This window comes from Sesamum indicum, linkage group LG9 (genome assembly GCF_000512975.1).
Source record: "Sesamum indicum cultivar Zhongzhi No. 13 linkage group LG9, S_indicum_v1.0, whole genome shotgun sequence".
In the NCBI taxonomy this organism is placed as follows: Eukaryota; Viridiplantae; Streptophyta; class Magnoliopsida; order Lamiales; family Pedaliaceae; genus Sesamum; species Sesamum indicum.
In genome coordinates this window covers 1845124-1858205 of record NC_026153.1, presented here as the reverse complement: position 1 = coordinate 1858205, position 13082 = coordinate 1845124, and the positions used below count along the sequence as shown (strand labels likewise).

Here is a 13082-nt window from a genome sequence, read left to right as displayed (position 1 = left end):
CTCACGGAGTATGGCTGTGCGGCAGCGCGTTGGTTTTCAGGAAGAGTCCGAGAATGAGGGTTTGGGTTTGGGGGAACGAGTAAAATATATAGGGTGAGTGGGAGAGAGGGGAGGGACACGTGGCGAGGATTGAAGGGCGTTGGATGAAATTCAACGGTGATGCTCGGTGGGGTTGGGGGAGCTTCCGTGCTTCAATTCGACAACTAAAAGATCAACAGCACATGAACTTATGACCATGTGCACAATAATGGGCTCACGGCCCGGAAATTGGAGGCTGTTTGGTCCAGTTTATTTGTGATTACAAAATCGTAGCATGGGTACTTGTAGGCCCAATTTGGCTTGAATATGATCCACAATATTATAAATTTGCGTTCAAACACTCCTAACTTGTGCTACCGTTTAATCTATTACATAAGCTATTGAATTTGACCTAACTCAATTTGATCTCGTCAATCCTATGTGTTAGCTAGTTAAATTCGTTGTAATTTTAAAAATACTAAAATAATATAGTCCAAACAGATAAGCATACATAAATATATGTGCTAAATTTTATTTGATAGCCAAGTTTCATATGTTTCTAATGATGGCCAAATATGGATTGTGCTTCCAATCGTTGAGACGCTCTCAAATTTTTTATGCTGAAAATGTAAGATTTTTGGTTGATATTGGATTAGAGAACATCTGCCGGCGAAATTTGATTAGTGTTTTGTGGATGGTTCGCATTTTTTTCCCGTTTCTCTATTTTTCTTCTAGTACGTAATTATTATTTTATTTGTTGGAAATTTTGTTATACAGTCAAGAGAAGGAACCGAGGGCGCAGCAAGCAGGGTGGTGGGTGGTGGCTACGTGAATTTAGTCCGCTGCTCCCACTGTGGGAAGTGTTGAGCAGAGATTTTTGTTCTTCCTTCATTTTTTCTGTGTTTTGAATCGATGTGGTTTTCTGGTTTTCTAATTATTTGTGCTAGTTTCTTGTGGGAATAGATTATGATAGAAGATCAACTTTGAAATGGAGTTAGAAAATTAGCAATATCATTACCATCATTTTTGTAACATTATAAGGTTTTTGCATTGCTTGTTCAAATTCGAGCCTATACTGATTACTATTTTTGCAAAGAGTGCTTTATGCTCAATCACTTTTTCATCAAAGATTGTTTACCAGAATAAGTATTTTTCATCACAGCATTAAGATAGCTAGTTTACCAGGAAGAAAGCAAGGTATCTGTAAGTCCTAGCTGCAATTACCATGATTCTTTCTATGTGAGTTGGACGGAAAAGAACAGAGTATGACATTATAATACTCCTAAACTGTATATATAGAAAGACTGTTCATTATAGATATGATTGTGTTTACTCACCACTATCCATTGTAGAAATTGTGTTCAACAGGATAGCCTTTACGAGCAATCTTGAAGGAGACTGTTGGTCTTTATATGACTTGATGCCTAAAATGTGCAATTTCTTGGCTTTACCTGGAACTTTTTCTGGCTCTGCCGTCTTGATTAACTTATAAGGCTTGTACTATGGATACTATAATGTATATATACTTCACAAATACAGGGAATTGGTAACCCTTTGCTTTTGTTTGGGGGTGTTGGAGAGGAGTTTCAGTTCTGCTGTTTGTTTACTTAATTTGTAGGGATTCCTTTATAGTGGGGTATGATTTTTGCCTTTGGCTATTGACTCTGTTTTCTGCGAATAGATTGATCTCCTAGAAATTTTTCTTCACAATTTCCATTGATCAGACCTTTTTGGGCTTTGTCTGCACATCTGATTCACACTTTGCGTTTTATTCCGTAATTTTTGTGGCCTCTATTTTTAGATTTTTTTATTTCAGTTCTCCTGGATTACGGTCCTTGCAGCATAGCTAAAAATACACTTTGCAAGTCTCGCTATATATACATAGAAATCCGTTTACATGCTTGATATTTTGTTGTTAATCCTGATGTTGGGTTACCGTTTTCTTTGACAAAGAATTGATATTCAGTGGATGACGGTGTTGAAGAGATGTGTTTTAAGACTGTTCATATCATTGAAGTATATAACGGCGAATGTGGTAGACAGAAATAATGGACGCATAGTTGCAACCCCCTCAACGGTTGAACATGCTCTAAAAGATAATCTTGAATGTGGTCGTTCTTGCAATGCAAAGGCGGCAGGTGTTGTGGAGTGCTGGCAATGAGACTCATAGTGGAGGGTCTTGAACAGGGCCAGGGAAGGGGAATCCATGTCGATGTGAATAAGGAAATCGAGAAGGAAGGTTTCAAGAATCGGACAAAGATCTGGGCGGTTGTGAATGCCCTGAACAACAATGGAGACAAACTTATTCTTGATGATGACGACAATGCTGTACTTGACTCCAGCTATACATACCGGCAAGGAGAGTAGTTTCTGAATTCCAGAAATTGACCATTTTGCTCAATTTGAAATTGCTTTTTGCTCAGGTAATGACATGTTTTCCTCGTAATCAGAATGGAAAGTGTAGATGCTATACTGTTTCCCCATCGGAAGCGTAGACTTGCAAATGCAATTTTGTGAGAGGTGATGATTAATACTTTGACACATAACACACTGATTATTCTTGTAGAAACCACTTTGTGCAATACCCTGTTAACCATCACAGCAAAGTTCGTGTTGCAAGTAAGCAGGCCCTGATTTCACTCGGGCATGAGTTCTCCTTCAATGATTGATTTGTAATAATCTGAGCAATTTATCTCAACGTCTACATTACATACTCAAGTAGAACATAGAATGGAGTATTATCTATTCAATTTAGTCTGAAAAAGTATACTTAAATGTACTAATCTGAAATGAGACATGTTAGCTGTTCCCATTATTGAGAAGTGTTAATTCAATTTGCCAGTTCTTGACTTCTTGTGAATCAGGTCATCATGCAACATCCACTTCTCATATTGTGAAATGTATTGAATTTTGATATTCTTGCAAGATACGTGGTACAAGAAGATCATAAAGTAGGAAATCTGGAAAGAAAACCAAAATTGGAGTGAATATTGTACTTTTTTATATTTATGGAAATTAATAATATACATCACCAGAAGGAGTTGAGTAGTTTGAAGAAAATGCGATTTAAAGAAAAAAAAAATTAATTATGATGCCTTCTCTCATATTATATCCCTTCCCGCTGGTGAATGATTTCATCAGTCGCATATCATATTAAAATTTCTTCGCGCTGTACTATAAATATTTGTTCATGGACTACTCTTATTAATGTTGCAACATACGAGATGGAGTAAATTTTTATTGATGAGGATAGGATTCAGAATAATTACATTAAAACTCCAGGAATAGAAAAGGTATTTGCATGTACTCAAAACCCCGTATGGGTTCTACCTCAGGTAATCATGAGGACTAAGTGAAAAAGAAGCCAATGAGGGGAGCACCACATGCATGCATTTGGAATTTGGAAAACCGAACCACACACACACTCCTTTGAAAAGTATTCAAATTATTCATCAAGAAAAGCACGCTCTCTCCGCAGTTGTATTCTAGTCGCATTTGAGTTATGTGATTGGAACGTTGCATGAAGCTGTCATCATTTACTGAAAAAAATCATTATATCGCATCGGAAAATACCACAGCAACTTCTTTTCAAGTTTCTTGTTTTCATTCTGTAAATTTAACTTTTATCAACGATTTTCAATTTTTTAATTATATGAAGTTTTTTTAAGAAACATTTTCAACTCATTTTATATTTTTTGTTTTCTTTTTTCCCACTCTGATACAGATATAATTAAAAATAATATGAACTGATACAAATACGACACGGTGCAATGGAGAATAAAATCCGATGCAAGTTATTCTCTCAAAAATAATTATGAGCTCCTTAAAATAATATGAACTATCATATATACGAGCTCACTAACAAAACTCTTTTTTTCTAAAAAGAATAGAGTCTCCAAAAGATAGATATAGGATCATAAGACAAACATCAAAAAATATTTTTATTAGATATTGTAAGAGGACGATTGAAAATTGACTATGACCCTGACCCGAATCACATACCACATCATAAAAGTAAAATTTTATTATTAATATGATATAATTGATACTATTTAACATTTTTACATTCAATTCACACTCGCATATATATATAAAAGAAAAGGAGATATTGAATTGAGAATAAAACATGAATATTCCATATTGCATGATTATAAGTTCACAATGTACGATGTGCAATAAATATAAATAAATACATCTTTCAACACTGCAAAGCTTTCAACAACGTGTGCAGAGGGGTTAATGCATGAAATATTCAATTGGGGCAATCATCCTCATCACTCCACATGTCAGCACAAATTTATGACCAGCGATCTTGGTTGTTGGACTTTATTATTATTATGCTTTCAGATCTTACAACTTTATATATGATTATTTAATTCAATTATAAAAACTTGAAAGATTGTTGACAATACTTATTTGAGATAATTTTAAATCATACAGAATATTAGACATTTTATAAAAATCAATCATGATAATTTCATAATTGATTACCAGATAGTATTATTTATAAATTTTTATTTAAACACTATTTAATAAACTTAGGAAACATTCTCTTTAAATAAAATTATGTGAGAATTGTTGAGATGTGATAATTTTTTAAAAAAAAATATGACGAGTGTTATTGTGAGCAAGTGTGTTGGTAGGTGGATGCATCTTGACTTTTAAATTATATATTTAATTTAAAAAATATATAGTAATAGAATGTTAAAATGAAAATATGAGATATATTATTGCATGAGTAGAAAGGAAGGGAGAGAAAGAGGAAAGTGTAAAAGTGGGGGGTGGGGTGAGGTTTGTACAACTCCCACTAACAACCTAATAAAAGTTGAGAGTCTCATAGATAATAGATTCATAGACTACTGCCAACACACAAAGACAGACAATTGGTCTTGCTACGGAAACTGCGGGACGGACGACTTCATCACTCCTTATATACTTTGTCTCCATGCAATGCAATAACCACACTTCCCATTCATCCTACTTTTTACTTTTCTTTTTTTTTTTTGAACTCCAACCCAAAATCTCGTTTTAAGTAAAGTATTTAAAATAAGTAAAATGTCATGATTGACCTTTTAAAATTAAGGATCATACCACACTAACAACGATATTTAATAAACACAGGTTTTTGCAATCAAAATTAGTAGATAATCGGACAAGTAGTAGAACAAATGAACCGGTTTTAATCGACCGTCTACAGAAAGACCTAACTACCCCTTCGTCTCTGTTTTATTTACCAATACCCATTTACCCATTCCCTCACATAACACTGCACGCATTGGGGTTCTCGTCGCTAAAGATTTGGGGTGCATGGTAGGGTCCGTATCCATACGGGTTGTAGTACAACTGGACCTGGTCCCCCGCGCCCACAGCACCCGCGCCGTACATATACGGGTACGGGTACCCGACCTGAAACTGCATTCTGTTCGCTTCCATCTTCTCGCCGCCGGCCATCTCCTCACTTCCTCCTCCTGCCCCCCCACCACTCTTCCCCTTCTCTCCACCGTCAATCTTCCCCTTCTCTCCGCCGCTCTGCTACTCTTCCCCTTGTCCCCGGAGCCGCCGCCATTCTCTTTCTTCTCAACTTCTTTCTTAGGCGGCAGAATTTCGACTTCCTTCTTCAGATGCTTCTTGAGCACCTCAGCTAGCGCCTTCATGTCCATGGCGCCGGTCACCGTCACGAGCTCCTTTTGCCGGTCGATCTTCATCTCCTGGTACCCTGCAGACGCCATCAAATAACCACATTTGCGCCGTTAAAACAGTTTCCACGCGGAAAAATGAGGGGGTCTAGGGAAATGATAATCACACCCTTGGTTTTGGTGACGGCTTTGTGGATTTTCTGGATGCAGCCCTCACAGTGTAAGTGCACCTTCAACACCGCCGTCGTCACAGGCGGCTGCACATACAATACATATTGGATAATTATTATTTAATTCTGAATACCAAAATTAGATAAAATTTGGATTAAATAGCGAAAGAACCAGAATTTGCTAAAATGCACCGGATCCACGTGGCAAGATGATGGGGCTGAAAATCGGGAAACGTGGGGGAGTTGGGGCGGAGTTTTAATGGGGGTAAGAAACGTCAAAACTTTTGAATTTAATGAAAACTCCAGCAACTGCCCCCGCTGCGCGCTGGGTGTGGGTGGTGCAACAACCGCTGGGCGCTAAGATGCGCACCCAAAAAGTAAAACAGCAAGGAGAAAACTAACGTGCGCCGATAGTCCGGGGAAAAGACAAGAACGCATCAATGATATTCTGAATTCAACAGAATCAGCCATTAATGCAAGGACAAGACCGTACGTACCGGCGCAGAATAAGGAACACGGCGCTAATGGTATTGGTAATGGTGGTAATTCCGCAGCAGCATTAACAGAACAAATGAAAAACCGACAAAAACAAACGAGAAAAGGATTAAGGTGTTGGAAATTATCGACAACAAACAAACAATGGTAATACCTCTTTTTCCTTTGATTTTTTCTCATCAGATTTATTCTTGGAGGAGTTATTGTCCTTGCCTTCTTTCTTCTTCTCTTGCTTTCCGTCGCCGCCGCTGTTGCCTCCGTCGATTTTTGCGTTCTCTTTTCCGTCGCCATTCTTCTTGTTGGCATTGTCCTTTTTGGGCTGTGGGGAAATCAGTTCAACCTTTTTGTGGGTTTTCTGCTCCACCCTTTCCCGGAGCTTCACCGGATCCACTTTCCCCACCACCGTAATCCTCTGCTCGTCGCCGATACTCGCAGTGTCAACACCTACTCACCACGTTTCATCAGTTCAAAACAGAGCATTACGAAAAAGAGAAACACGATTTCTGATCAGAGAGTGAAAAGCTTCACCATCAAAGGAGCGAATGCACTTCAAGACTTTGGAAACGCATCCCTCGCAATGCAAATCAGCCTTCAACACCACCGTGACGTTGTTCTTCCCTCCTCCATTGTCGCCCTTCTTGCTCTCTGCTCCCTCCTTCTGCTGCGCCTCCCCGTTGCTGTTCTTCTTCTTCTTCTGCAACAAACAACAAACAAAAAATCAGAACTAAAGCGCAAATACAAACACTACCCAAAACTACAGAACCGGTGGAGACTTTGATTTCTACCTCACCCATTACGAACTCGAGGGTTATAGATGTTTAGAAATCAAAGTAGAAAACCGAGTGCTTGGGCTCTATATATAGAGAGAAAAAAGAAAAAGGGTAGTTTTTGATTGTGCGGGCCGTGTGAGTTTATCGTGGGAATTTCAAACGCGCGCGTGTGTGTGTGTGTAATGATGGTGGGGTTTTATATCTTCACATGCGGCGAAGGTGGGTTGGGATGGGTTTGGGCCGGGCCGGCGGGTTTTACTACGAAACTTCATCCCAAGTGCTGCAATTCCATTTTACATAAAAAGAAACCGAATTGTGTTTGCTTTTATTTTAACTTTTCATGACTTTTAAAGTTGGCATTGGAAGGTGGAGAAAGTGGGAACGAAAATATTAAGAAAGTGCAATTTGTAAATTTACTTTTTTTTTTATTTAATTTCCTGTAAACTTTTTTAGTTCTATTATGATTATTAGTTTTATTTTGTTTTTTTTTTCAAAAAATATTAATATATAATGGATGCGAATGAAATTTTGGTTTATTATGAGGCTTCCTTTTTGTTTTCTGATTATGTTTTCTTTAATTAAAAATTACGAGAACTTCTCAGGAGATCATCCATCGTAATGCTATGTTTACTTAAAATTGAAAGTTCTAATGAGATTCGGTGCATTATAACTGAAATCATCCCATCCATCTTTGAATTTTATCATTTGAAGAAGTTAGATTGGGTGAGTATTAGAAACATTATAGTTATGGGCCATTGACGTAGTCAGGCCCATGTCCTCTTATGCAGTTAACAAGTCATCCCTCTTTCACACGGTTAAGGATTCATCGTTTTTATTATTATGTATATAAATCACCGTTTTTTAAATAGCATCAATAGTTAATTATATTAAATGTTAAAAATATCCTAACCTTTTTACATAAATTAGTTATTTAACTATCCGATTGTCAATCGTCAACACTTATGTCAGCCTCGGGATAAATTGATAATTGATAAATGTTTAATTGCCCATCAGGCCCATGATTAAGTTACGGGCTCCATATTTGTCAAGAAAACATAAAATTGGACCCGGAAAATTCAATAAATTCAGCCCAATCCATTATAGTAAACGGCCCTTATTGGGATTTATATTATATTCCAGGGATGAATTAGGAAATACCTCTCATTTGAAATAAACTTTTATCGTGTTTTTGTCCAAAACAAGACCAAGAAAATACGTTCATAATGTTTGGATTCATTTTTTGAGTGTTTTGTTGTGTTTTGTGGAAATAGAGAGAGAAAAACAAAGATAAATAAGTGTGTGTTAGAGATAATATGTATGTTTGGATTTATTTTTGAAGATAATTTAAAATAAGTAGTATATATTTAATGTTGTGTTTTGGAAGACAAAAATTACTATTCATTGTCAAATCATGTCTTTGGAGATAATTTAAAATAAGTATTATATGTTTAATGTTGCATTTTGGGAGACAAAAATTACTATTCATTGTCAAATCATGCCTTTTTATATTTATGTATATATGTGTGTATATATATATGTATATTTTTATGCTAAAACAGTTAAAAATACCTAAATAAGGTGTTTTTGAATGATGGCAAACATTGGGTATGTTTTGACTTGTCTCCGAAATAAGTTGGAAATAAAAACAAACATAGTGGTTAATTTTCGTCTTTCTAATGTATAATTAATACATAAGACAATTTTTATATTAATATTTAATTAATATGAAATACTTAATACGATTTGTTTTCCTCCCATGAGGCATTCCAAAGTCTGCTGGGCTTGAAATTGATTTCCGCACATTTTGCACACAATGGTTTTTTTTTTTTTTTTTTGAGATAAAAGCAGTAATTATATTATTTATTAATATTTGAATAAATTGTTAAATACATCAATTTAATTAATACAATATATAATTAAAATTCATTGTATAAAAAATTAAAAGTAAAACAAAACACCCACATATCAAATAAAACCCGAACCAAATTATAAAACTTTAAACATAAAACGGGGTTTGAACCCGTAAAAATTATTTACTTTCACAGAATGGGGTTCGAAAATATAATCTCTCTAAAAAGATCAACCCCGTACATATAAACGCAATGGGGCTTCCCAATTTATTTCAAGTCATTAATTAAATCGTATACGACTACAGAATCTATAGTCCGATTCAACATTCAGTACTGGAAACAGTTAATTACACTTAATTTGTCTCCTTTATTGTTTTCTGGTAGCATTTACCCTTTTAATTAATGAACAAATGTAATATTACCTGCTATAATTAAATATTTAGACAATTATTCTGATGGATTATAAATATAATTGTATGCAGTACAATTTTTTTTCTTTTTGAAAATTTTGCATTTTAAATTCAATTATATTTTTTAATTATAAAAGGTACATTTTAAATATAATAAAGTATAACATAATTAGTAAGTTAAGTAATTACATATATCCATTTTTCAACTATATTTTTTTTAGAAAGATAACAAAATATATTTATTCGTTGTCTTCTTAAAAATTTTCAACTTTTGCACTAGAAAAAAAGGGCTACTAGCTTTGATTTTAATAGTTATGGAATAACAACCGTGATAAATAATTTTTATTGACTACTATTAATAAAATCGATGAAAAATATAGACTTTTCATCAAGTAAAAAGTTATTTATCATGGCTATTAGCCATGACAAATGTATTGGCCACCCTTACAAATGTCGTGGTCAACAACCGTGGTATGGTTTGGGTCAATGACTATTTGCTATGATTATTTTATTTTTAACCATGGAAATTAGCCATAGTTAAATGTTGCATTTTTTTATAGTATTGGTTACACATTTTGTTAATTCTTTTTAAAAATATTAGCCGTGCATGCTGTTCTTGCGTGCTTAAAATAAATAATTTTTCACGCTTTAAAATATACTATATAAGAGTAAAATATATAAACCAATATATTATATTTAAACAAAATAAAAAAAATAACTTATCAGTTAATATAAAATTTAAAAAATTGAATAAATTAGTTATAATATTAGCTGAAGGGCATTTTTTAGTTTAAAAAAAAGGGTGCGGCGATATCGTTAACCGTAATTTGTGAGTGTGGAAAACTTTATTTATTATATAGTATAGATATATGTACGGTTGGAGGTATTTTAATTATTATGTATCTATTACAATATTAACTTACTACTTTAGTTTTACTTTGAAATCTTCATTTATTAAATATTGTTTTGTTGTTTGATTCAAAATATTTTTTTAAATAGAAAATAATTTGATGATTATTTAATGTATAAAAATATTAAAATATATCGAGACGTATATAATTATCCATAACATGTGGAGTAATTTTATTAAATTATCCAATTTAAATAGACAGTGTTACACTTATTAATTTTGAGACATTAATACTACCTCTCAATAATTGGGAGAACAAAATATGTTTAATTCAAAATAAGTCTAATAAATTATGTGAACTGTCATGATTCAAATGATCCGTAGAAATTTAAATAATCTAAACTATTTGATCACGAGGAAGAAATGAAAAACTGCTATCCTCCATAATCTATTATCATACATGAATGAGCATTACGTCAAATTATTATAAAAATCATGTCAGCCGTCACATGAATTAATATGACGTGAACATAAAAACATAAATGATCTAAATTATTAGATCATTAAGTCGTTGTAGTGAAAGATAATCGGCCCCCATAATTTAATTGTACCAAATTGAATTAAAATTGTTTCAGCCGTCACAATTTACGTAATATTCGTGGAATTTAAATGGCTCCAAAATTGATCAAACCAATAATGGATCTTCTACTAAGAATAATACAGAGTGGTGTGGCCAATACTAATTGGATTAGTTGCTAAAAATTGGTCGAGTTAAATATAATTTACTCTTTGTAATATGTGAAATGATCAAATATTATTTTTTTAAAAAAAATTAATAAATTATTCCTCTATATTTTAAAAAATAAAGTAAATTATTCCCTTTATTTTTTTAAATATATGAAATAATTTATTATTTTATTTTTTACAGTATTTTTTTATTTCTCATACCACAACCGCGTAAATTGCATTTTTCTCAAATTGGTCTGCACCAATAAATCAAATATTTTTGTAAAATACAATACTATGATTTCAAGGATATGTTGTGATGTGTAGTACTACGTACCCATCGAGGTTAATATTATTCAACCCCTTTTTTCTTAATAATAATGAAAAAGAAAAAGTAATAATTGGTGGGGTGGGGGGGAGCCAAGAATCTGACAATCCAGCCATCTAAGCTCCAGCCTAGCAGCTAGGTCTAAATCATCTTCCTTCATTACTCTAACTTTATGGTGGGGCTCCTGCCCTGAGTGAATCTCCGTCCCACGAGGGCAAGGTGTGAGATGAGTCCAGGTGGCAGTTGTTAAGTAGTGGCCGTACGAGAAAACCCACGTGATGGGTGTATATGAGTCACGTGGCCCTCCGAGGTACGAGATGCTGCCGCTGTTTATATGGATAAAGTGACTCTCACATCACATCCTGCTTTATTACCAATCCATCCATCCCATTCCCCCCGCCCACTGCAAAAATCTCTTGCCTTGTGTTAGTGTCCTCCTGTTACCCTGAAATGTGGGTGGCTGCCTTCACTGTCGGCCCCTCTCCATCCATTAATTAAACATGTTTTTTCTTTATAAAGTTTTCATTAAACAAAAAAAACCACATTCTGTAAAGTTTGCGGACAAAGTCATACAGTTTTAAGTATAAGATCACAGTTCTTTGTTACATTCTTTATTTAATATTCTGAAACATTTATGTTCTTCAGACATTTATTCATATACGCTTAATATAAATAATTAGCTAAATTTGGTTCCATCCTCAGCATTAATTCTCTAATTTCATAATATCAGCAATTGGATATATGCTCTGAGTCCACGACATCCTCAATTGAGTACTAGTTAGAAACAACCTACAAAATAATGGTTAGATCATTAGGGACTCTCCTATAAAATTATTCGGACAGCCAAGTTATAATGTGCGGTAAAATTAAAAATACAATAAGATATAAAGTCATAAACTTAAAAATCACACCTAATAAATATTGCCTACACTCATCACCAGATGAAGCAAGATGTATACTTATTAGCAGCCATGCTTTTGAGTCAATCGGATCAACCTGGTTAAAAATATACGAAATCTTACCGTTAAGACCAGTTGGAAGTTTCTAAATTTTTTTAAACGAAAAGTTAAAAGCACCACTAGTTGCTTTGTATTTTTTTTAATAAATAAATTTTATTTAATTTTGGATTGCCTTACTCTAATTATAATAATTTTAAGAGTTATGTTAATACACTTTACCTCTCTTAATATTTTTGATTTAGCATTCACCCCCTAATACCAAATTAATATAGTATTTACCCCCTTTAATTTGATGGTTGGACAAAGTATCTTATATCGTGAATACCTCTCTTATTTGATTTAGCATTCACCCCCTAATACCAAATTAATATAGTATTTACCCCCTTTAATTTGATGGTTGGACAAAGTATCTTATATCGTGAATAATTATATTGTTCTCAATATACTTTAGTACATTTGAATATTAAATCATCGCCAAATTAATCAAAAAAATATTTTAATCTATATATAGAAAAATATTTAAAAATAAAGAATTAAAAGTAAAATAATAAATTAATATAATACAGACACAACCAATATAATATCTCCAGTGTCTCATATATAATTTTAAAAATAATTGGACAATATGTAAGTTAATATAATAGATACACAACAAATATAACATCTCCGACGACGTCTTATATATACTTTTAAAAATAATTTGACAATATGTTTAACCAAAAATTTGTTTTGTCATATTTTTCAAAGAAAATATATTGTAAAAACAGATGTGTATGTAATTTATTGTAACTTAACTTACTAATTTATTTTACTTTATTGTAATTAAAATGGTATTTTTCAATTAAGCAAAGATTTAAATTTCACTTTTTA

The 13082-nt window shown here is 33.4% G+C and overlaps 2 protein-coding genes across 3 annotated transcripts; one reads left to right on the top strand and one right to left on the bottom strand.

Moving 5' to 3' along the window:
• LOC105170263 lies at positions 855-2720 on the top strand. The gene is given in 2 exon segments (XM_020696975.1): positions 855-2162; positions 2165-2720. Coding segments are annotated over 2 exon segments (396 nt in total). The 5' UTR covers positions 855-1987; the 3' UTR covers positions 2386-2720.
• On the bottom strand, positions 5141-7267 carry LOC105170813 (heavy metal-associated isoprenylated plant protein 3). Of its 2 annotated transcripts, XM_020696547.1 has the most exons (6): positions 7105-7267; positions 6848-7013; positions 6474-6763; positions 6322-6345; positions 5824-5911; positions 5141-5734 (listed from the first exon to the last, which is right to left on the bottom strand). In XM_020696547.1, exons 1-6 carry the CDS (start codon positions 7111-7113, stop codon positions 5226-5228), a joined length of 1086 nt encoding a protein of 361 aa, XP_020552206.1. In that variant the 5' UTR covers positions 7114-7267; the 3' UTR covers positions 5141-5225. The 2 variants fall into 2 exon arrangements, with proteins under 2 accessions (XP_020552206.1, XP_011090035.1); XM_011091733.2 differs by lacking the exon at positions 6322-6345 and having other exon boundaries at positions 7105-7264.